Source organism: Streptopelia decaocto (assembly GCF_964273445.1).
Source record: "Streptopelia decaocto genome assembly, chromosome: 4".
Taxonomy (NCBI): Eukaryota; Metazoa; Chordata; class Aves; order Columbiformes; family Columbidae; genus Streptopelia; species Streptopelia decaocto.
Genome location: NC_138658.1, coordinates 51,493,438 through 51,520,213, shown reverse-complemented (window position 1 = coordinate 51,520,213; position 26,776 = coordinate 51,493,438). Strand labels below are relative to the sequence as shown.

The following is a 26,776-nucleotide window of genomic DNA, read 5'->3' as shown; positions in this document are numbered from 1 at the left end:
CCAAGGACCTAAGTATAATCTATTTCCAGAAAAATTGCCTTCAATTGTTTAAACTACATATACATATTATGAAGTTGATGCTCATGTTGGTTCACTGTTCCAGTACCAAGCAATGAAAGAGAGTTCCCCATCGATCAACAGCTGAACTAATTTCCAAAACTGAACATCAAATGCTATTTACCCCCAACTCCAATAAACATCCCATGTCATTATGCCACTATTGGAACATGAGGTAGTTAAGATTTTTTTCAACAAAATGGGAAACGGTATTTTGTATATGCAGAATTGTTCAAAAGGAAGGCTCTATGTTATTCAATTCCCATGTAAAAGTAACCAGAGAACAAATCTGAACTTTTCGTAAGTTTCCCTTTCTGTAGTTGCACAATTTAAAAGACTGTCAATTTCAGGTCTAAATGGCTTTTTGCTTCAAAATGTACATTAATTAATACAAGTTCAGAAAAGATAAAACAAGAACAAGAAAAACACAGGGATAGGAATACAGCATAAAAACAAAATTATTACGAAGAACAGAGACCTGACAAAAGAACATAGCTATATCAATTTAAAATTCAGCATCTTGGACAATGTACTAAAAAATAATACAACTATTATTTTTTGTCCTTCCCTGCTTTGGGTATCAAAGAATATATATATATAACTACATTCATGTTAACATTCTCATTCCTACTAAATGTAAGTTAAAACACATAGGTAACTGTAGCACTAAGAAAACTAATTTCTGATTCATCCATCAGCTGTATCTAATGTTGCTATTCAAATATATGTGATGCTTCTTAATGTTATGACCCATTAAAAATGAAGTGAGAATTCAATAAGCTGCACAAGATTTGCTTTGCTAATATTGTTGACACTAAATGCCTAACAATAAACACATTACTAAATAAAATAGATTGTAATCTTGCACAAAATGAAAGCATTATGAACAAGGCTTATTCCCTTTCATTAAAAATGCAATCAAACGCTTTTCATATTTATCTGTTAGAGAAAACACATTCAAGATTTATTTAATTAACAATGATAAAACTTTCTTCTTCCAATAATTTAAAGCAAAGTTGAAATGATATAACATTAGGCTATAATTCATTTGGGATAGCTTAGGTCAACAGTATTAAATAGATGCCATAAAGGAAAGGGATTAAAGAGCTCAACTATAAAAGGAGTCTCATTATACCAAGCCCTTAAAGTTAACCTAAAACTTGAAACAACATTGCGAGAGAATAGAAAGGGGAAAGAAAAGTAACTACTTTCAAACATGAAATAATAAATTTGAAGTGGTGCTTTGAATAACTGGGAGTTATGTTTCTTTGAAAGGAACATGTATTTTACCTCTGTACTCCAGCAGTTAGCTCCTTCCAGGTCTTGGTATTTCCCAAGAAGGTACTTGAAATACATTTCTCATTGATTCTAAAAAGCACTTTATCAAAAGTAATACTTTTTACTTAATAAAATTTTAATATTTATCTATTTATTAGGCCATGAAAATATGGGTATCTAGCAAGTGACTACATAAAAACCAAAAATTAAGTATGATCAATAAAAAAATAAAGTAAAATCTCCTACATTTTTTATATTCCATGCTGGAAATAGCTTTATTTTATTTTATTTTATTTTATTTTATTTTATTTTATTTTATTTTATTTTATTTTATTTTTTTATTTTTATTAGTAAGGTCTCCATGGATTCTACCTGAAAGTACCACCCAAATGAGACCTCGAGTGTACCTGCCCAGCTCTATCTGTCAAGACTAATTCAGGAGGAGACAGAAAACACAAAGTAGTAATAAATGAACTTTGTTATGAAACTGTGGCTAACTTCACATTTTTGTAACATATCTAGGCAGGAGACAGAGGGTATCGCAAATCCCAGTGACAACTGCTGCCAGTAGGTATGTAGAAAGACTGGGAGATTTGCCTGGGGCTGCATGATTAGAGAGGCTATTGGCAGTTTATGCTGACAATTTCATCTAGAGTGTAAAAGAATGTTAAGGAATAGATCCTCAGGGGACATACAACCCTAAGCCTGAGGTACAAAAGCTGCATGCAGGGGCTAGGGCTGCTCCACCAGGCAAAGCCTGGACACATCTAGACCCCCTGGGTTCACAGTGCCAGTCTGAGCTGGCCTGGAGGGGATAGAGCCCTGACTGTACATGAGGTGCATGTCTGTGTGGCAGAGACAAAATACTAGCATAGAAATTGCTATCTCCTCAATATATCCATTGTGCTTAGCAAATAGATTTTAGATTTTATGTTGCCGTGTTGTTCTGTTCTTGTGCCGACTCTACCCAGATCCCTCAAGACATCCCAAAGCAGGACACCATTCATTATCCATATTATGCTAAAGCCCCAGCAGAGTGAAGCAGATATTACTTTTTTTTTTAAAAAAAAAAAAAAGAAAAAAAAAAGAGACTTACAGGAAGGGACAAAACACTCAAGTAAAATTATCTTAGTGCCTTGTTACTGATGACACAGTAACAGAAAGTGTCTTTTAGGAAAAGAAAATGAGAAACTTTTTTTGGACAAATGAGTTACTGTGTCCTAAATGTATAGGAGAAGGGTACAGAAAAAGGCAAAGACAGAGATACAGAAGGATTTGACAGTGTACTTGCACAGCTGGCAAACAGCAAGGTGCATTTTGATGAGCAGAAATGGACAAATTCACAGCAGATTTTGAAGGAAAAAAAATCTGCCTGGTAAGTGTCTGGGAAAACATGGTAGAATTCTGGTCTCACTAAAACCACTGACCCATTTCACCTGACTTGAGTAAGGGTCATATTCAAACCTGCAATTTTCACAATTCTTCATGTGGCTTTTTCTCTACCAGGAGAGACAGTAAGTGCTTTGTTGTGTATCATACTTAACATGCATTTGAGTCTGCCCTGTTTTTTGAAGAAAGCACGGTGTTTGCTGATGACTAATTGTACAGTTTTATGCAGCATTTCTGTTGGCTGATTCCATACAGACATTACTTTCTTTTTGCTGTACTAGCCTCTTTTTCTTTAAAAGCAAACAAATTAAAAGAACTTTACATTATGCAAATAAGAAAAACATTGTTGCCTTGCTTTAATAAAGAAGAGAGCAAAATCTTAATGTAAGAAAAACACCATTACTTTGCACTGCTGAAGCTGTTTGCGGCCTTATAGTACACTCCAATTAGAATGAGTGAGAAAGATCTGCCTGAACGCCCAGAGTAGGGCTTCTTTTAAAGAACTGCAGCTTGCAAAGTTTAACACATTCAAGTAATTCAACAAATTCAAAATTAATTGTCTTCATTTACAAATATATTTAGAAATGTGCTTATCTACCAAGTACCAAAATATTTGAATAATATCAAGGTAAAACATTTCCAAAAATAATCTAAATTTACTTTTTAAACAGAAACATTATCATCTTTTTTCCATTCTGTGAAAACCTCTTCCTCTTAATAAAGTCAAGGATATATGGACAGTTGTCTCATATGTGCTAATTTCCAAACACTTTGTTATTCTCAGGACCTCTGTAAGCTCCAGTTGAAAGCTGTTTGGACTAGAAATAGTACCACGTTCTACAAACACACTAAGTTGAATGACAAAAGGCCTTTGCCAAGCAGACTTCAGAAATGCTTTTTAACAGCTTCAGCTGTTTCAAACAAAGCTAATGCTACTCAGTATACTCACCAAAGACTGTCCTGGCAGGTACAGACTCTCTGTTCAGCCAGAATGACACTTGAGAGAGAATGACAGTCATGATACAGGGGAGATAAGTCTGAATGACAAAATAACCAATTTTTCTCTTCAAGTGAAAATGAGCTGTCATTACTGTATATTCACCTAAGGTGGCACAAAACAAAACAAGACCAAAAAAAAAAAAAAAAAGGTTATGATCTTTGGCAAAAGAAACTTTGGTACATTTATGAGAACCAAATATGCTAGGGTTAAATTGCACAGATCATATTTTGTAGTAGAAAGTATACTAGAGAATATAAGAAAGTTTTTGAGCACAACTGCATCTTATTCCCACTGAGGTCCAAGAAAGATCAGTGTTCAGGAACTTACAAGAACTGTTTTATGCCTTGACAAGATCTTCAGCCCTGCAAGCTTCTGCACATAAGCAATTATCTGCATTCGCCCAAAAGCGCCATAAGAACTTAGTCTACAGACAGAATCAGGAGGGTCTATCACATGCAGGAACACAGTCTGGAGCCAGATAGAATAATCCAGCATTTATGGATAGGCAAATAATATGATGGAAGAAAAAAATGGTTGAAAACAGTATACTTCACCTTTTAGTAGACCAAAAGTGTCATTTATCATACAAATTAAACAATTAGCCAAGTTTTGGTTACAAAAATTAGGATTCAGGACTAAGCCCCAGCTAGCATTGAAAAAAAACAGTCTCTGAGGTGTTCACTTCTGCTGTCACTGGCTACTTTTAAACTTGAAAGAATCAGTAAGCTGCCACTGTGTGTTACTTGTACATTAAGAAATTCTGCCTAATATCTCACATTTTGCGACACTTTTTTTCAGTAGCCTTCTAACACCACCAGCGACGCCTATGTTATTCATAGCTGAGTGAGTGCCTTTTTCTTCAAAATATCTTCTACTAACCTGTACTTGATTTAACTGTTTCTTTTCCAATTGTTTGGCCTAAAAGATCATATTGATTCAATCTTGAACCATCTGGTGCCACTTGCACTGAATCTGAAGCATTGTAAGTCCAAATGTACGTCACTTCTGAAGTTGTGTATGCATCTGTGGGAAATAAAATAAAATATTTTGTCACCAATTTAAATTAAACAGCTTCCATCAAAACTCACAGAATTAGAAGAGCAACTTGTTTATTTTTCAAAAATATCCCAGCCCAAAAACCTAAAGCGATCTGGTAAAAAGTATGTTTGGCCATTTAAAATAGCTTTACTGCAGGGTAAATGCCTGTTGCAGCATGGGAACGTGGCACTCATTTGTTGATTTTATTAACTTCAATTTATTGCTATTAAATTACAAAAAACACCACTTCTACACTGTTAAAACTTGTCAGAGATTAGATATTATATGTATCCTAAAACTCATGGTAAGCCAAGTGAAAAGAACAACAATTTGCAAGATTTAGGGCACATTTCTGAAAATTCATTCCTATATTGTTCTGACTTTCCATTGTCCCCACTCTCCACTTTGGGAGTGTATCACAGGCATTTTATTATTAGCTGATATTCATACCTAAATATGGGAAGCCAGGCTCTGTGACAATGCCCTTAACAAACTTGTAGGAGCTCTGTGTTCTGCCTTGCGTACCACCTTAAATTTCACTCCTTATCATGGCGTGCTTTTGTGGGACACACTGACACTAAGTAGGCTGCTCTCTCAGTGCATTCCTGATCAAACATACAATTAGCCTAGGGTCTGTCAAAATAACCTAAATAAAAACAAGTCAACACAGTGTTTTAGATAGCATCAATGCCTCTCCTGTAAGAAAAATATTGAGTATGTCCTGCAAGTTTTTCCAGTCTAATACCCTACTAAAGCAATGAAGGAAAAGGGTAAACCACTGATGGAAGAAATTTTGTGTTCATTTTGATTGATTGAGACAAGTACATTTTAATTTTTATACCATAACTGTACTGAGGTGAAATAGAAAAGCAACATTTCTGTTGGTCTGCAACCAGTTTCACTTCAGAAACCTCTGGAGGCCCAGAAAGAAGCTTCTTCTTGCAACTATCTATAAATTGCATGACTAACAAGATCTAGCAGGTGGGCAGCATGTAGGGATTTTTAACACTTTCCTTCTATCTTTCCAGCTTGCCACAAGAAGACCTGTGCTTTAATGAAAACCAGCACAACTGTCAATTGCTGATTTGTCCCCATCCTCCCCACTGTTGGCTAGACTTTTTGATGAGGATAAAGAAAGGCAAACTATTAAGCTACAGCTTCTCCTATACATTGTTTGGCTTTTCTCTTGTGTATAACAAAAAAATGCCTGGGACATTCAGGCCAATGACTGTCCAAGCAATGTAAGATTAGCAGCACATGAAGACCTGTGACATATACATACCACTGGCAGACTTGCCTCAGCTAAACCAAAATCCTCAGGATTCCTCCCTATTTTCACCACTATTCATCATTCAAATTCTATCACAGAATAAAATCTGAAAAATGCACAGTAGTCTAAAAATTAGTTCTAGGTAAAGAAATAAAATGAATGTGAAACTGTTCAAAATGAACAGAAATAAGAGTTCCCTGGATGTGCCACCAGGGTGGCGCACAAGTGACTACAGGGGAAATTCAAAGACAGCTCACAGTTGAATTTTCCTGTTTACTAGAAAACCAGAAATGATGGACAGAGAACAAAGAACAAATTCGTAAGAAAAAAAAAAAAAAAAGAGATAGAGGAAAAAAATAAACTGTTCGCACAATGTCTAATATACTTAGTCAGAAGGGTTTCCAACTTAGGAATGGAAATGAATTCATATTATAAAGTAGCCACTTGGCCTGAGTATCAGTTTCATCATCCTGTTTTGTTTTCTTTTTTTTTAGTTGTTTTGAGGCTACATATGAGGCTTTTTCCCCCCAACACCTTATAAATCAAACATATATTGCTGGATACATATACATAAATATTATCAGTCAGCAGCTGATTTCAGCTAACATCTCTGATGTTCGTTAACCTGTATTATGTATTATAAAGATAATATTTAAGGTGCAAAAAAGGCTTGATGATACAAATATTATTAATTTTAATGATCTTTCATCTCCATAGTTAATATTTCCCTCTTCCCTCTAGGGCAGAAATATCATCAGAAACACAGGATTGGTTTAACTTGCTCCAAACTCCAAGGAAAGGTGATATGTCAGGGTTATGGAGTGAGTGTGCACAGTGCTCTGATAATGTTCATCTGGTCAATGATGTCTTTAGTGGCAGCATATCACTTGTTTTGTAACCCTTGGTGGCTGGAATTAATGTAGAATCAGCAAAAAAATTAAAGGTATTAATGAGTTTCCTCAGAAAAACACTCCCTTTCCTGGGCCCAGCAGAGAACGTAGGCTGCAGCCAAAGAAAAAAGGAAAACCTTTTAGCATACAAAATCCAGGAAATATATATAATGTGATCCTAATTCACAAAGAAGAAGAATAAAGGCTGTAATATAGGTAAATTAAGCTATGCTGCTGTTGAAATAATACTAGTGAGATCAAAGTCCACTTATCTAACATGGAGATGCACTGAGTGAAATTTTTTCTCACAAGGAGCCATCTGTTGTTGCCTACATTGACTAGGAATGTAAAAAGAAATATCATTAACAATGAAGAGAAAATAAATGTTTTAGTAAATGAGAAAAATATTCTTTAATCTGCCTTTCATTAATATGTCACATACATTTTATACAGGCTACACGGACCCAAGTCTGCATTCATTGGTATGGTTTGCATGCTGGAATAAAGGTTGATCAATGCAGTGCTGAATTTGGTGCATCGTGTTTATTGTTAACTGGAACCAAGAAAGCTTTAAAATACATTTGAAGACACAAGACTGAATAGAGAAACGTGTGTAAGGTTACAAATTTTTTAGAAGTGCCATCTTGTGTTTTAAATCTCTCATGTAACAACCTACTGAAAGAAAGTGATGTCGAGCAATGTTAGATATTCACAAACCAACAGCTATACTTCTGGTTATATACTTACAGCTGCCAAATTTCAGTGGGCATGAGTGAGCATCCATAGGGAAGTCCTCCAAGTGCATTGGACATTCAGCTTGGACTGTAAGCCTAAAAGGCAAAAGACCGCTATGCATTTAAGTCAGTTAGCAGGACAAGAAAATCAATTCCACAGAAATGAACAGAGTTCATGCTGATTTAGGAGATGAAACTGAAATGTTATATTAAACTAATTAAAATTTAAATCAGCTCTTGCTTCTTCCCTTTTATGTGTTCCTTTGGAAGGCATTGACTTATCACATCAAAAACTTGAAAGAACTGACCTCGAAACTATGAGGAAAGGCCATTTAAATGAAAATATGAATTATGTAACTGCAGGTTGTTAAGAACAGTCATTTTCCTCTCATAATATTCTGAGGTACATGTGTGGTTATATGGGTCCCAAAGGCTCATTACAAAAGCATATAAAATATGGTTAATTTGCCAAAGGACCATGCTCCATAGCTTTCTTAATTTTTTTTTTCAGTTTGAATGGAAGATGTAGGAAAAGAAACCATGTATGTTCTTTCAAAAGATTGCTGCTACTCATTCTCCATGTTACTTGTGATTATTATTTTATGTGTAAGCATGACAGTACGTTAACAATGTATTCACTTTTGTTCGTTTTGTGAAAAAATCCCAGCAATATCCCAATATCAAGTACAGTGATTAATATAATAAAAAATAATTTAAAACAGTTTGAAGAAAGTTTTTGACAGGCTTTTCTTTCCCATTATTTTAGATTAGATAATAATAATAATAAAAGCTCAGTTTCTCCTTACTAACCTGTAAGTCTCCTCTGTGTAGAGATTTTTTTCTGGATGTCTTTGTTCCTCTTCATTCAGCCTTAAACATCAGCTACATCCTCCTGTACTCTCAGTGGTTCATAGTCATTCTATTCCCCACTATGTTATCCCACCCTTCCACCCCAAAATATTCCATATTTGTATTTCCTCACTCCCCAGGAAAGTTTTTCTGAAGGCAAGGGGCAGAGAAAGAGGAGTCAGCAAACAGCTGAAGGAAAAGGAAAGAACTGCATGAGCTTCTGATGTAAACCACACTATCATTTTAAACAGACACAGATAAAAAATGTCTGTTTAAAATCTAAACAATGAAAATAGTTTACACATTAATCTCATACCCTCAGAAGCAACATGCTCACTAAGGCATGAACTTATGAGGAAGTCAAGAAAATGCTTAGTTAATTCTAGCTGACATGACTCATCTTACAGTTTTTAAAAATTCTTCATAATGGTTTCAAACACCTTATTATTTATAGCATATGATTACAATGCCTTCTATAGGGAATTACAGTCAGTTTATACAGATAGGAGTTCAAATATTGATTTGAGCCCAGGCAAAAGTACTATAAATGGGGATCTCTATTTCCAGCAAACTTTTCTGAACCTGTCCAGCAACCACATCATTCAACATCATTAGCAGTCTACCCATCAACATTCAATACTCTAAGGGTTTGGATGCTGTATAGTAAATCAGGCTTAAGGGATGCTGGTATTGCTGCAAGGAGAAAAATGCACAGTACATGTTTGCTTTACAGCTCACATTTTATATCTTTCTTAGGCTGGGGATTTTAAGTCTACATTAATGACAAATTCCATTTATTAAATATTCACAAAGAAAAAGAAATAAACTAAGTCAAGGTCTCCAGATATTTGGATAAATTTTCAAAAAAAGTCATACAGGTAACATCATTACAAAAAAAGTAGTCAAAGAAGAAATCAGTCTTATGCTGCTTATGCCTAAGCATATGTGATACTTACAATTTTTTGTAATTTATTTTCTAAGCAAATCGAATACATTTTACTAGCTAAATGTTTATCTTAGCTGTTAATCACACAAAGGATGCAAAAAGTAAAACTCTAAGTAAAATGTTGTAATAAGATATAAAGAAACAGTTATTACAGAATAAGGCATATTATCCCTGTAGTTCTTGCTGGAAAGAATTTGAGGCCTTATTAACCCTTTATTCTTCTTTTTTTTTTTTTTTTTGATTGCCACTGATTCAAATAATACATTAATACATTTGCTTAAAGACTCCCATGGTTGGTGTAATGGGTGCAGTAACAGGCAAAAGTCAAATACTATTTTAACTGTTCTAAGATGGAGTTGGTAAACTTTGAGTATTCTTAAAATTCTTAGTATTCTTACACGGTGATTCCCATCTGAAGGTACCAAAGCACTTTATGCAGCTGGTCAGTATCTTTAATACTTTATAGAGCTATGAAAACTGAGGATTATATAGGAAAACAGATCGAACTCATAATCAGCTGACAGACTTGTTACAGAACTGGAAACAAAACATATGTTTTCCTAGCTTGCTTTTTTGCGACAGAAATGAGACAGATCTCCTGGAACCTTATTTAACTGTTATCTGGAAAAATCACATTGAGAAATAGCTTGCCTACAGAACAGATGAAAAGACTTACCTCATGGTGTACAAAAGAGTCCCATCATCTTGGATTCGTAGAAGTTTGTTTGGCATTGTCATGTTGTGAGCCACTGACTTCTTTCCATTGTGAAAAAATGTATCTGGGGTCCAGATTTTGCTGGCCATTAAGTTGTTCAATCGAAGAATGTTCATTGGGCCCTTAAACTTTAACCTCTCATCCTTCCACCTCTGACGGAAGAAAACATCTATCGTGTATTCCTGTAATGGAATAGAGATATGCTGCTTTTTTTTTTTTTTTTGACACAATGAAACATTAATCTGCTTTTTGAGGGCTAACACAGAAAAGCTCTGCTTGAAAAAAATCACTTGCTAAAATTGTCAAGAGAGAATAACCATTACACTAAATTGTTTAATACTGAGAATAATAAACAGGAAGTCAATTTATTCAGAGTATGACATTCTTGTTCATGATTGCTAGCTGTTCTTTCTATACCAAGCCCTTCCAATATGTAGATTTCTGTACCTGATACACATAGTATATGTGACAAGGGTAATTTCAATAAACACAGACATTTTATATTAAGGAGTACGAAAAAATACACAGAAGGATATTAAATAGTTCCTGCAGTAGATGCAATGGAAGGAGAGTAACCCAGCATTTCAAGAGCACAGAGAAGGGCTGCGACTGGTGGGAAGGAAACAAGGCTACCTATATAGGGTACAATATATCCAGGAAGACTGATATAAGGAAGATTTTTGCAAGGGGGAAAGTATGGCTCTATAGTTGTATGGATTTTATTAACAGAAATACATAGACAAGGAACATCAGCTGATGATTAACAGGTGATACACACTGTCTGCTGAACTTTTCTCTGATGCCTAATCTTGGGAAGGAAGTACAGTCTGGAGAAAGGGATGCAAGCAAAACCAGACTGATGACCTAGATCAGATGCCTGTGTCACCAAGTGCTGGGTATACCATCTGCTGGGTCTTGTTACTGTTCAAAACAAACAACAACAAAAATGATACTGATTAAAAATTGATAATGTAAATTCATTAATTAACTTCAAATTGGAGCTGTAAATGGATTTAGTGGTTTGCCACTGTCAGCACAGCATATAAATTGGAAATGGAAGAGCTTAAAAACTTTGTTGGAAGCAAAGCCTACCTTGGTGCAGTTTCAGTTCTGTTAGACTGGTGCAAAATGGAGCAATGATTTTTAAATATTAGCATGTTACAACAAGCTGTACTATGGCAATTCTTCTGCAAATGTTACAGCTTAAGTAAACCATTTTCAGTCTATTATCTTTGAATGGATAGGTCCTGATAAAATTCAACCCATATAAAATATTCAAGTGATTTCAGTGTAAAAGCGATTTCAAGCAACCTATCAGCCCCCATCATTTTTCTGCTGGCTCCCTTGTGTGCTGATTAACAAGGCTTGAGTTTTTCTCAGTCAGTCATACAGTGGTACAAAGGGCTGCTGAGCAGACAGTGAGAAGCAACAGCCCTTCTCAGCTCTTTCTGACTGTGAGCCGGGAGATGTGAGGACCTTTTCCAGGTCAGGGCCAGAGGCTAAGATTAGCATGTGGAACAAAGCAAGGAGAATTCTGCTACCTGAAGGAGCATGGCAAGGGCAGGAGAGAAAGCAGTTGCCATTAGGAATTCTGACAGGTGCTTGGGGAGATCTTTTTGGAATGATGTAATGAAATACATATAAACTAACCTGACAAAATCCACAAGCACAATTTTTAGCTATATCAAGAGGTTTTTCATTACTACAACACAATTTTGTCATTTTTCTAATTAAAATTATAGTTACTCAAACAAATATTAAACTAACACAACAGTGCACTGAAATTTAATTTGTATGGGTTTCTTTAATGCCAGTTGCTATTATCTCTAATAATATTTTAGTAAATATATCTGTGAAATACAAAATTATGCACTTCTAAAACATGTATTTCTTGGACATTATATCTGATTTTTTACTGTATCTCATCACTGCCAGAGGCACAGCCACATCACAGACAATTTACCCATTTCTGTATGATAGATCAAATTCAAATGTTCTTTTATTTGCTCATTTATATGTTGTTTCACTTGCTAAATATCACATGACTTAAAATCCCATTTACAAGTTCCAAGTTATCTATAAGTTTATTTGTAGACCAGGGAAAGTCACAAAATGCATAAAATCATGGAGGATCAGAAGCAGCAGAAGCAGCAGGAAGAATACATGAAATATGGCTAGAAATACCAGGTAATTCAAGGGAAACAATTGCCCTAAAAGCCTCCTTGTGGTTTCTGTCTGAAAGCTTTGCCAATAAATCATTGCTATGTATGATAAGACTGATGTTTGAGGTATAAAGAAGTGGAAAGAAGAGCCTGAGGGAGTAAGACTTTGAAATCCCACTGAAATTCAACAGAAGTGATAAGTCCTACAGGTGCCTTTGACAAATATCCCTGCAAATAAATGATTAGAATATAAATCTTAAGTTTTTGTCATGTTTCCATCAATAAAGATTTTCAAAGGCCCCACTTCTTCACTGTCTTGCTACATGTATAAAAAGAATTACAAGAGATATAAAATAGAAAAAAAAAAAAAAAAAGCAGACATGAAATGCCACTAAATCAAAACAGCAATATTTCAAAAAAGCACATCTGATGCATGGCAACTTCTTAGGAAGCAGAATAAGCAGGAGAGAATCTGAGCTGCAGCCTTGAAAGATCTCACTGATAAATCTCTGACTGATCCACAGGTAATTCTAATCTCTCTATCCAATCCATCCAGAAATATTCATTCACAGAACAACACATGTAGAAGATGGAAAGAGGGAATAATCCAAGGTCTGGTGTGAATAATCATGAACACCTTCTCCTTCAATTTACCACAATAGCAATAAAATCTCAGATGGTTCTTAAATAACTTATCGTTCTGTTCACCTCAGTGCATTTTTCAAAGGAAGTACTGGGATCTCAATTTTGTATGAAGGGGAACCAAGGCACAGAGATGAAATTAACTTGTCCTGGTCCATTTACAGAGCGATTATGAAAAGTAAAATACAATCCATGCATTTTTACATTCCAGTGCTATATTCACTGGTGCCATGTTCTGTCCTGAGCCCATTCTATTCCACTTATGAACATGAATATCCCTAAAATGATTAGCATACAAAACAAATGAAAAAATAGGTGACTGTTAAAGTATTTTGAAAATAATCGATTTTATAATCAATGAGATTTATCAAAACATGCTACATAAAGATTTTTTAACTATTTCCTATTCCATAGATATACCACTTTGGGATAAATGCTGTGTAATGTTTACTTTCCAAGCAAGACTAACATTCTGTCAGAAACACCAATCTGGACTCTAGAAAAAAAGACTCAAATTAATACCCGATACTCATTTCATAAAATCTGCGGATATTCTGTCATATGAAAAAACCCATGCTGTCTCTGGACATTACCAAACCACCCTCCAGTACCTAGTGCAGTATCTCCCAAAATCACACACGCATACGTCCAGGACTACAAAGGACTCCTGTGATCATTTCTAGACATGCAAATGGTTCCTACTAATTTGTTTCTGAAATTGTGCTTTCACAACTGGATTCTAACACAGTACAATTAAACACAATCTTTCAAATATGTATGATACTAGTTTGCATCAAATTTTAGGTACAGGTGATGAGATACTTACTACAATGTTAAGAAGCACTTGAACCTCTGCCAGCTCAATGATCAGAGGAATAAAATGGTGAAGGAATTTCATTCTTATTTTAGTGTGCAGTTGTGCATAACTGTATGCACAGTAAAAAAATTGACGCTGGTATCTCTGGGAGAAACTTTAACTGACCTGAGTATAAGCAGTCCTTCCTCCTTTTTGTTTGCTAAGGCTAGATTTTATGGGAAAAGTTCAAACAACAAAAAATGTACTCTTAGCCTCTCAGCTGAGGGTTAGCAGATTGTGGTAGTTTTTCCATCTGGAGTAAAAATGCAAGAGTTCCAAACATCTCAAGAATTGTGAGCATCCATTAGCAAGCAGTATTGTCATGGAGTAGAGAGAACATTTTATTAATCACCCCCTGGAACACAGCACTTTGTTCAGTGAATAGTTCAGGCCAGAGTTCCTCATTCCCTACTTGTAAAGATTTTTCTCGTCAATCCTGTAAAGAAAGTTTGGCTTTTTATTGACCACTGTCAAAGCCCGTAACTGACACACATGTATAACCATAAAAGCAAATTTTAAATCATGCAAAATATTAAATGTTAAAAAGACAAATAAAATTAAAATAAGGAAAGGGAAAATGACACGCATATCCTTTTATTGATTCCTTAAAGACAGTCAGAAATACTGTGGTTGGTAGACTGATGAAATAAACACATTGGATTCACGTACCTAAATCCCATCTAGCTAATATGGGGGCTTCATATTAATATTTATTTTTACATAAGTATAATTTCTTAATTTTAGTTCTTAAAAAGCACATTCTTGGTGTCATATTTACCTTGAGGCAATGTGTAATTCAGGTTGAAAACATTAACAGTATTAGTATGCAACCAGTACTATTGAATATTAACACTTGGTATGCAACTAAGTATCAAAACCACTTCCAAGAAAACCAAGAAGGAGTTTTAGACAGGAGACTCAAAAAATACAATTATTAAAAGCAAAATAATCTTCTCATTATATGCATTCTTGCTATAATCCGATATTTGTGGGTTTGATGAGTGCATATTTGTGATGGAACTTCTGCAAATTAATTTACCAAACTTCCTCACTAAGCATTTAGATCTAGCTTTTGAGTGAGTGCTGAAATGAGGTTTACAGTGGGAGGTTCAAATCATTAGTTTGTTGTCTTGGTCATTTCATTCTCTGTGGGACAGATTTATGCATGGTGCAAAGAGCAGACACAAGGGCTAACACACAACAACAGTCTACAAAACCCCATAGTTCTTGAAGCACATTGTTATATAGCTTGGCTTTACCTAGGCCTGTGTACCAGATTGGACAATATTTCTACCATCTCCATCTCAATTTCTACTTATCTCTTCCAAAAAAAAAAAAAAGTCAAACAATATCAGGACTGAAAGAGTTCAGGATGCAATTCTCCTCTGTCCAAAACCCCCTCAGGACTCCAGTCACAAACACTGACTGCTCAGGCTCTGTAAAAGTACTTCACTAGCTGTATATCTAACATGAAATCTCACTGCACAGATGTATAAACTCAGTCTATTTGTTCTTTTCCAAAACTTACCTTCTGATGTGTACAAAGCACAGAACACAGAAGGAAATAGCAGACAGCCAGAATTTCCTTTCAAGTCTTTGGGAAGTGTGGATCTTACACACCAGTGAATAGAATTCTTGAAAATATTCTGAATAAACTCCATTATGAAGAAGGGTTGTGATTCAAAACTGCACTGTTGATTACTTTTTATCAAAACCCTTAGCAGCCCTGTTAAAAACTTAAACACTATCTCATCACTGCATTTCAAATGAACATGTATTCATTTTTAAATATGTAAGTAAAGTCTGGCAGATATATATGACTTTCAAAACTATTCTAGGGAATTGTAGCATGATTTTCCTCTATTTGGAGAACTCATTTCAAGCTTTTTATTTCTGCTTTGTCTGCCAACTTCAGTCGTTTTGTTGAAGTGTTTAACGTAAACATGAAGTATTGGAAAAAAATCTGTAAAAAATGTGTTTAACCAGTTTGAATGATAGTGTTTAGGGAAAAGAATGTTATTCCTATTCATACCCATTTATGAGAAGGAACTTCTCTTAACAATTTTCTCTCTCTTTCTTTCCATAGAGCTGATGTAGAATGAACCCTGAGTCTAAAATAAGCACTGAGGGGGGATAAGAGAGGGATGTGAAAGATACAAATAGGGATTGCTTAGACTACAAGATATTATCCACACTGCTGTCACTGAAAACACAAGCATTTCTACTTACCCTTTTTTATTCAGACACAGAGAAAGAGCAACCCTGAAACACAATGAACGCCTGGTGCCAGGGACAAGAGTCCAAACAAGAGGAACACTGAGAGCTAACGTCAGTGAAGAGCTTGGACACAACCTCTGACAAATCAATCTCCAATACTCATCCACTTGGCAGGATGCTGCACAGGGGTACAAGTCTTTCCAACAGATAAAAAGGACAGAAATTCTGCAAGACATCATGTGAGATATCCTCCTCAAAATTTAAGCCTATGGATTTAACTTACAAAAGCAATGACATGAGCCTATAATAAACGGGAATAGAGCAAACAATTTTTTAATTTTCAGAAACATATCGATGATAAAAAGACAATGTAGATGCTCTCCAACACCCAAGAAAGCCAAGTGTGTTAATAATTTCTATTTGTCTTTTACTCTTTAGTCTTCTGTTACTGAGTTAAAACAAGAGCTATGGTAAAATAATCGTGGTGCTGGTTTTCAATCTTTGTAAAAAAATAATCTTGGTACGTTCTGCTATTCTGTCCTGGCTTAGATATCATGCAGCCCTGTAATGCTTCTCTCCAGTTAAGGAACTATAACTAATAACCAGACCCTGAAACAGCTAAAAAATAAGTTTCATGGAAAGATTAAAGAGGATTTGGGGCCTAGAGTACCTTTCTTATGAAGAGAGACTCAGAGAGCTGGGTCTGTTCAGCCTGGAGAAGAGAAGCCTGAGAGGGGATCTCATCAATGTTTGTAAATATCTCAAGGGTGGATGTCAAGAGGATCGGACGAGACTCCTTTCAGTGATGCCCTACAATAGGCTGAGGGGCAATGGGCATAGACTGTAGCATAGGAGGATCCATCTGAATATGAGGAGAAACTTCTTTACTTTGAGGGTGCCAGATCAACTGGAACAGGCTGCCCAGAGAGGTTGTGGAGTCTCCTTCTCTGGAGACATTCAAGACCTGCCTGGACACATTCCTGTGCAACCTATACTAGGCGAACCTGCTTTAGCAGGTGGGTTGGACTAGATGATCTCCAGAGGTCCCTTTCAACCCAACCATTCTGCGATTCTGTGATTCTGTGAATGAGGAAATCCAAAAAATAGACGCAAAAAAAGAAATGTGTTTTCTAGTTCAGCCACTCTCTCTAAAGAACCTTCTGCAGTTGTAGTGAGAGATGCTGTAACAATCCTTTCAGTCATTTCTGGATTTGACTTTCGGCCTCATTGAAAATTTCTGTTCTGGCTATAAGTGAAAAATACGAAACACTTTTTCAAAGTTTTATTGAAAACTGACAAGATGGAAGTGTGTGTAACAATGAACTACCTGGCTATAACCATCTCCACGGAGAAAGGTTCATATTTCTTGACTCCAGAGTGAAAAAATAGAGGTCTATCATCAAGAAACTAGGGAAAATTGTTGTGTACAAACAATAGGGAAAACCAAAGATATAACCACACTAAACAAAACTCCACAAAGACAGAGGAAAGCTAAGGTTGAACTTTCAGAAAGCTTACTGGTTTAAAATTCAAGCAAAACTGATTCAGGCTCTGCCACCTACTTATTGTGTGTTGTAGGAAAGCAGGAAAGACTGTTCCTGGTGACAATTAGAAAGACTGCTCTAAGGCAAAATTTGGTAAAATCTTGGAAAATCTTTCTTCACAGCAGACCTCATATAAAGGCTCTCAGTGCCTATGTGATCTGTTTTACAGAGAATAACTATTGCTTGCAGAGTAAATATGTTTCTCATTTATTATTTATGTTTTTTCATTCTATCAAGGACATCAGCAGTTATGACTATCTCAGAAATTTTAGAAGTTAAAGTGTCAGTAGAGACTGGAAAGAAAGAAAGTCTGAAAAAAGCTGTGAAAGTACCTTCCTTGCAGTGCTAAAATCAGAGTTAGCAGCATATATATATTTATAAAGATATGTCAAACTATCAGACTTCAAATAATTGACTTTGAAAAAAAATCAGAATAATAATCAGTTTTAATGTTTAAATTATTTTCATTTTGTTATCCTACAAAACATAATCCAACCAAAAACCCCATTCATCTCAGAACTACCAAATATTAAATATTTAAATTAAATTACAAATGTTTTAATTAGCCTCTTTAATCATAATTTAGCCTTATAACTCTTTAGAAAATTCATATATGTTTTTTTTCTGATTGCTCTGTTCAATTTTGGTTTGTTTGTTTTTCTAAACAATGCAGCTTTTCTTCTCTTAGGCCAATGTCAAAATAAATTTGTATCACTGATCTGGTTGGAAGCCTAAAAGGCATAGCATCATAATACTGAACTTAAACATTTCAGAGAAATATCAACTCAAAAAGACAGAACAGTGAAAATAAAATCTGTTAATCACATGTTTTGGTTTGCCTTCCTTGATTTCCATTAGTTTGCAAAATGAAGTTGAAAATTCCTGTTGTACATTGGCATTTCCTTTGACATTAAATACTGTGGTTGACATACAATAGCATTTTTGTGACACAGCTAATATAGATACACCAATATTTTAGTCACAGTAGTTAATTAAAAGTGCAATTTGCAATAGAGTTCTGGCCAAGAGTCAACAGATTTAGTAGCTGACTATTTGGGGCAGAACAGAGAGTACCATCTTTTTAACTTAGTCAAAATGTTAATCCACAACAAAAATCAAAAGGTTTTCATGCTTAACGCATTTGGAGAATAATCTCAGCCTCAGATTTTACCTCCTAAATTTATCAATGACAACTTCAGCTAGCCTGAAATCAGTCAAAGACCAAATTCCCCTGGACTTAATTATTTTTCAGCAAAATTGTGATACTGGAGAAATAAAAGGAATATGAATAAAAACTTACATTCTAGAAATAATACTGAGTCACAGATTGCACAAAATATTATATTATCATTAATGGGAACCCCTATACTTAGTGAGGAGAAGAGAAACCTCACAAATTGCTATTAATTCAGCAACAATAAGGGTTAGAATGCCATTTTATTGACTTTGTGAATCAAAACAGCTACGCGACAACAGTGTCCTTAGCCCCAGTCCACCCATCATTTTCAACATGCCACCTCCTTCTTCCATACTGTATACACACATTAACATCTCCAATGGCAGTGAGCACCCTTTCCATTTTTGATAGGTTTTTCTCGTAAGCACTGTTGCTCTTCACAAAATGCTAACCCAGGGGAAGAAAAAAACAAAACACAAAACAAAACAAAACAAACAAAACTGGCAAACAGATGATGCAAAGCGGTGCAGTCATCTGCTGACTTTTGTTGCTATGAAAAATTCCATGGGAAGGAGTGCTCCCAGCAGCCATGGCTATGAGAATTTCAAGCAACAGTAGTGTCCAGCCTAAAAACCCATTGTGACTAAGGGTCTCGCCACTCACACTGTGAAAGTAGAGGACCTCAGGGGCTGGGACCCAACCTTCCTGAAAAGATTTGAGATTCAGTTTGGGATCCTCTGGAGAATTAGGAGGATATGGTCAAGAGCCAAACTTATTCTTCCCATGAAGCCTTTTACGGAGGAAGCTTATAAAACGAGAATATTTCCAAGCTTCCAACTTTTACAGAAGAAAATATCAATAAACCCTCAGTGTAGTAGTTTACATTATCAATTCAGTAAATGAAAGAGTACTCATGGTAAAAACTAGTCACCTTCATGTTTGACAGAATATGTGGTACTTTGGAAGCTATTATTTCAAAAATCACATGTTGAAATTTTCTACTTGACTGCTCATACATTTGAAAATTATTTTATAATTATCAAAGGAACATGCTAAATTAACCCTGAAACTTGTAGCAGCAAGTATTAAATTGCTCTTACTTACCTACTTACTTGCAAATAGACCTACCTATCACAGTACCAGCTGCCGTTCTGATGCACTGCTCTCTGTTTCAATTAACACCTCTGCACAGAGCCATTAGAGCCATAGCATCAAATGACCTGACCCCTTACTGTGGTGTCACATCTGCCTGTGGACACCCAGATTTCTCCACACATTTACACACCGATGTCAAAAGTGGTTTAGGAGCTAGGGATTAGGGTCAAGGAGCTTTTCATTAAATTGCCATTTAAGCACAAGTGACTTGCATAGCCTTAGGTAAGTCTCATTGTGCCTCAGTACCACATCTTTAAAATTGGGTTAATATCATCTCCCCATTTCACAGGAATACTGTAAGTGTAAACACTGTGAAGTCATGAGGTACTAGAATAACAAGGTCAAGATGTTCATACCACCTTGGTATGTAGCTGTGGATACTTGTATTTTATAATTAGTAATAAAAGAAGAATCATTTCAGAAACTTAACATCATTAGAAAAAAACACCTCGAGAGAATCAGTAATATATACAGTGACAAAAAGAAAATAAATGTCTGGTTTTCCTATGAAATGACTTTCATGTGAAGCCTTAGTAATGTATTAACCACAATTGAAGCAAAGCCTGAAAACTGTAATTATCACACACACAAAAAAGTAAATACAAAAATCCAGAATATCTTCTCCAAAGGTATGACTATGTGTGAGTCAGTGACCAAATAACTTTTAAATTGCAGAGCATATGATGAAATATTTAGTATCATTGCAACCTAGCCTGCAACATCAAGATGCTTACTGCATAACCTGAAAATTTTCATAGAAAAAGTAAATACTTCCTAGTTTTAAAAATATTCATTTTTAATACCTATACACATACATAGTATTTTATGTCTCATATATAATCATGACTGTTCAAAATAATTAAAAAAAAATTCATGCAGAAAATAACTTATTGCAGGAATGGTAAGGGCAGATAAAGTAACTTTCAGATTATCTTTCCCTTCTTTTCTCTTAGAGATTTTATATTTGTGAAGATTTTTCTCCCCAGTGTGACACATTCTCCATAATCTGTATGATTTGCAATGAGCTTCCCGAGGACCTCTTACCTCAGAGTTTTTTCCATTACTGTTTTCACCAAAAAAAATGTAATCCAGACCAATATCCTGACAGTTTATTTTTAATGTCACTGACTTCCTTTAAATGGTTACTAAATAGTGCAAATTAAAAAAGACAGATCTGTAGAACACCACAGTTGTGCTGATGACCCAACTTCCAAGCTAGATCTTTCAAGTTTATTTCAGACTGACTCCATTCAGGTCTTTCAGACTGTTCCCAACGTTGTGTTCTCCTACAGTGCACATCTACCTTAGTTTCATCCAAGAGGAATTCAGTTCACCCATCTCAAGACTGGTCCAGAATATAAACCAAAGTACAGTCAGTGGAGACAATCAGAAGATTCACTGTTCTAAACTAAACAGCTAATACAAGTGTTCTTATCATGTAAAGTCTATAAACCAATTCCCATCTTTAGAACTACCAGGATTTGGTACTTCCTTATTTCAGTGACATTATTCCCAATTTGTCTACAATAAGTAAAATCAGAATACAAGTTTAAAAGAAGTTAAAAGTATATATCTTATACCATTTACCATATATGCAAAAGATTCAGAAACTTACCATATCAGTATCTGAAACAGGTCCAAAACTGGTCACATAGATGTTAGTGAAGACTTCAGTAATACTGTCTGATATAAAAAGAAAAAAGCAAGCAAGCATTTTAAATGTACAGTACTTCTTCAAACTCTCAATGCAAAATTATGGGACATTTTGAACAATTTTTTGTCCTTATTTACTTCTAACCAGTATCCTGTTGTAAATACTGGGAGTCTCTACTTGACTTAACACAGAGGTTATTGGATAAGAGTTTGTCCCACTGAGTAGTTTGTTTTAGTTAAAGGACTATACAACCATCAGCAACTACACACGTATTTCCCATTTCTCCACCAGCAAAAATAGCCACACTGTTACCACAGTAGTACAGTTCTAAACATAAAGGCCTTTGTTGCAGAGGTGTTATCTCTGTTGTTGCAGATCGTTCCAACTGCAGTCTTTCTAGTTCAAGGCTGTATTCTCCATCCAGAATAGCTTTTTCAAAGCCAAAGACAAGAAAAACCTTAAAAAGCAATTATTGACTACACCAAATGCAACACTCAACAGCATCCTACTTTTAATTTGGTATGTTTTTAGGTGCCACGTATTTTAACATAATAGTTCCTTTCCTTGATATGCTGTGCTCCTGATACATTGTTGTGGTACTATAAACACTATAAGAAAATGTTCTTCCTAATCATTGTAGTCAGACAGCCATGAAATCAGAATATTAAATATTGTACTGCAGGGAAAAATAATTGCTGATTTTTCTATCTTCAGTTTTCAATTAGGCTCAAAATGGAATGATATTCACTAAGAGGGATAGCACACACTTGCAGGAAATTTCTTACAGCAGTTGCCAACTACTGTCTGCACTCAAGATAGTCAACATGAGAAATTCTCTGCCTTATAGCCAGTTGCTGGCTGGAAAATAAATATTTGAATACAACTAGCTGCAATTTGAATAACCCCAGAATTTCCCATTCCTAAAAGTAATACAACTGCCTTTTATATGAGTGATCCTGCTGTTATACTATGAATTCCATATTTAATCATCATTTAATATAGATAATTAATCATTTCTATATGCCTAAAAGCTACATTCTGCCAAATATGTGGTATAGGCAGATTTTACTTTTAATTGTATTGAGGCTAACAGTATAATCACTGCCCTCTCTTGGTAGAAATCAGCAGTGATCATCCATGATGGCAGATGCTCTACCAGCCACCAGGCAAAGGCAAGACCTTTCTATGAGTGCCCGCAGTGTATTTTCAAAGGGATGTAGCTGCAGAGATGAGGTGATCCTGTACTTTCAGGAAACTTCTGTAGCATGGGGAGGGTACATTCCTGCACTCACACCTTTAAAAAAGCTTGAATTTCCTTCTCCAGTGGAACACTACACCCCTGTTTATCAGAATACAGAACTTTGTAAAGCCTTCCCAACAAGAAGAATCTTCTTTCCCAGATTGTCTCTGCTTTTTAAGCAAATAAATGCAGGCTGATTCTTACTATGCATCATTCTGAAAGCTGAAAAAGCACACTTCCCCTGCGTGTTCTGAGAGATGTTGTTTGTGTAACAGAGACTTCTGTAATCCCATATGCAGCATCTATACACAAGCTGAGTTGACGTGTACTCCAAAAATCTTCCAAACTAATTTTAAGTCAGTGGACAACAAGAGGTGCTGAGTCTGTACTGTTCAACAAGGTTAACATATGAGTCTGGCTGAAATACCTTACAGAAACCACAAGTACAGTTCAGAAGGCTAGTGACTACATGTTGCCTGTGGGAGACTCTCCAGAAAAAACAATTATTCTCGCCAAATGGTTACCTGGCACAGGCTGAGATGAAATGGAAAAGTGACAGGAGAGATACTCTTCGGGGGGTAAAACAGTGCTGCAGGGACTAACTGTGAAATTTGGCCTGTACTGTGAAATTTGGTCTGTGCTGTGAAATTTGGCCTGTACTATAATGACAACATGAAATCTTAATTACAGTTACATGAAAAACAGTGGTGTTAAAAAAATATGACGGACAATCAAGTATCTTGACAGCAGAAAACCAAGGCTAATTTCAATTATACTGGTATAATCCGAAGGAACCCTACTATTAGCAACAAGGTCACTTGGCAAATCTTAATCTGCACATACTGCCCCTCAAATGGTTGGAAGCACAGTCCTCTCGTAACGTCACCCTGTTGCTATCAGTTGTTTGCATCTAACTTGTTTGACATATGGGAATGAGTTTACAATTTGCATATAGTAAACTACAGGACATGGAATATTCAGGCTTGCCTTGCATTTCAAGTTTTAATTAAAAACAAAAGTTCCATATATTATCATCTTATTTGTACATATTTCTGGATCCATCCTCCCACCAGAAATGAGCAGAGATGACAGAGCTGAGAACAAACAAATTGACCACAACACACCATTTAATGCTATTGCAACAGTCTGTAGATTCATCCTGTTGGTGTACATTACTCACTTCAGATCACTTCAAATTCTTGGAGTGAAGGATCAAGACTTGGGGAGTGGAGAGGGTATGGATGGGAAGAAGAAGAGGTTTTCTATCCATAGACCCTCAGCTGCAAGAGCTTCATTTCAGGTTGTCATAATTAAGAAAAGCACTTCAATGTATATAAAAAATTCTGAGGCAAATTAATCCCTCATAGTTTCAGGAATGGGAATGGATGCAAATTAATCATGCAACTTTTTTTTTTTCTTTTTTATTTCCAAACTGCCTTAAACCAGCATAGCTCGAGGCAGTGATGACAGCATGAGTTTCAAGGCAACCAGTTGCTCTTCCCTGATGTGAGGGTTAATTCCAGTGGCAGGCATCCCACCAGGATGCTTTTCCTCAGGCAAGAAGCTCACCACAGCAGAGAGTGAGGGAGTAGGTAGAACACCTTGAAATGGGGTATGAAAGGAACAAGGGAAGCTGAAAAGTCACAAGAAATGACAAGACTGAGGGAAAAAGGAAGGATAAGAAAGCAGAACGAAAGAAGAAAGGAAGAAAAACAAAAGAGGAAAGTACACAAAAGAGGAACCGGCAGATTTTTATTTCTGTCTCCTATTTTCTCTCAAAATTCTGCATATTTTAGAACTTCTAATTTATACCCCACATACAAGGAAACTGGTCCTTATAAACAAAAGAAGATGAAATGTAATAAATCTTTAATTACTCCTGTTCCCATCTGTTAGTATTAGCAGTCTGAGCCTTGTGTCTGCTGCTTCTTTGTTATTTGACAATTACAATTAAGTTTGCTCTGAATTACAAATTTGAACTGAAGGTTTCAGAATCGGTTTCCATTAAAACAAAAAAATTTATCCCTTTTTACAACAAATATTGTAGTTATTACTTTGAAAGAATACATGCTTGTCAAATAAAGTCTGTATTAAAACATATCATTTTGTCCCACTAGTAACTTACTGAAAACAATTCAGAGGCACAAAGCACAGTTTCAGATGGACTCTGATCAGAATTCATCCATCAGGCACCACAGTTACAGGCTTTTTATAAATCACATTCTGTCATGAACAGCACAAGTCATCACACTTAGCCCACTGGAGATTCAAACAGGTCTGGATCATCAGTGCTTGTGGAAAAGCCAAAGAATTGTACTCTAAAAAATTGTTCAATGCAACATGTGTTCGTGCACAAATCTAGAGTCTAGTTTTTTGAGAAAAATTTAGGTCAAGTTTTTTCCACTAGAGTTACAAAATCTTTTTCTTCAATTGACATATAAACATGTAACTAAGAGGTGTGATTTTCAAAAGTGCTTAAATCAATTAATGCCTAGTACTTTTGAAAAATAGTCCAGTTTTTAAGGAAGAATCCTCTTTTGGGAGAAGGGGTGGCTGACTCATTTATACTGTGAGCTCCTAAGTTATTCTGAATCACCGCCTTTGAAGGTTAAACAACAGGAACAGGAAAAAGTATGGATATAATTTCTATTTCTGATGTTTCTTTTAGAGGAAAAAAATCTTGGACAAAGAATATGACATGTAGATGACATTGTCCTATGAAGTGCTCTGAAATTCAACAAATGCCATTATGGCATTGTTGCTAACTTGTCTTGGCCATAAATGTTGAAAGAGAATCCTTATCTGACGTAGCATAGGCAAATTTCTCAGAATATGGAAGCCAAAGGTAAACTGACAAAAAAAGAATAGAGAGCTAAGAATAAAGAGAGGAAGAAAAGCATATCCTATAGAAGTAGTAAAAGCAATAACTATTATGTTTCACATAGTTCTCAAGAAATGGTTTCTTCTGAGTCCTTTTCCTTACTTGAACTGTCATATCAACACTGGGGGGAAAAAAAAAAAAAAGCAAAAGCAATAAATATACCAAATTGCAGAAGATTTATATATATATCCTTATCTATCCTTAGCTGGAAGGTTTACTGTGTGCTTTAATTACATTTACGATTTTGCAAACATTAATTATAATAAGTTTCTCTGAAGAAAATAATTTTATTATCTTAGTTTCTCTGTACTTGGGAAGCTGAGGCAGAAGAATTAAATGAAGTGCAAGTAATGTGAAGCATAGGTGTTTACTAAGTCTGGCTTCAGCTATCCAACATTAAGTATCCATACTGGAAAATGTCAACATCATTGACTCATCAAAATTAGGAGTTTAGAGCTCAGTTAAGAGTTGGCATCAGTGCCTTTGTCCATTCCATTATGCCAGCTCTTCTGCTGCTGGGATACCCTTTCTGATGGTCTGAAGTCCTGATGACTTGCTCCGCAGTAGAAGAGCTGACTCAGCTGAAGTAGGCCGATTGGCAGAGAATTTGCACAGGCTGAAGTCTAAATCAATCACAGGTTGAGTAATGGAAATGGTCAGATGGAAAGGTTCCTCATCAGCATTTACCAATTTGACAAAATTGGAAATTTCCACAGAGGCAACTCAATTTTGAATGAGTTCCTTTGGACTGTTGCCTCCCAGGCAGTTTTCAAAACTTCTCTGCTTTCTTTCAAATGTTGCTTCTCAGCTGCCTGCATCTCTGAAGGGGTACAGAGGGTTTCAGCGACTACAGCATGGGGTAGCTAGACATGTAGGGTTGCACACATCTGAGAGCTCTCCCTTTCCTAGAGAACTCGGAGGCAGGATTATCTTTCTTGAAATAAATTTTCTGAATATCTCTCAAATTTGAAAATTATCTGTGTTTTGCTCATTCCTCCTCTCCTCTTACCAGAACAATTAACAATCCTTTCACTTCAGAGAGTGTAGGGCCAAACACACATGGCTAGTTCTAGGTGCGTTCA

At 35.7% G+C, this 26,776-nt stretch overlaps 1 protein-coding gene across 1 annotated transcript in view; it reads right to left on the bottom strand.

Annotated features, from left to right (window-relative positions):
• GABRA2 (gamma-aminobutyric acid type A receptor subunit alpha2) overlaps positions 1 to 26,776 on the bottom strand; it is a 56,245-nt gene that overhangs the window by 9,249 nt on the left and 20,220 nt on the right. Inside the window, exons 3-7 of the mRNA XM_082051021.1 lie at positions 21,535 to 21,602; positions 10,128 to 10,348; positions 7,670 to 7,752; positions 4,604 to 4,747; positions 3,674 to 3,826 (exon numbers count right to left, since the gene is read on the bottom strand). Coding sequence (XP_081907147.1) covers positions 3,674 to 3,826; positions 4,604 to 4,747; positions 7,670 to 7,752; positions 10,128 to 10,348; positions 21,535 to 21,602 — 669 coding nt within the window. The remainder of the gene's footprint in view (positions 1 to 3,673; positions 3,827 to 4,603; positions 4,748 to 7,669; positions 7,753 to 10,127; positions 10,349 to 21,534; positions 21,603 to 26,776) is intronic.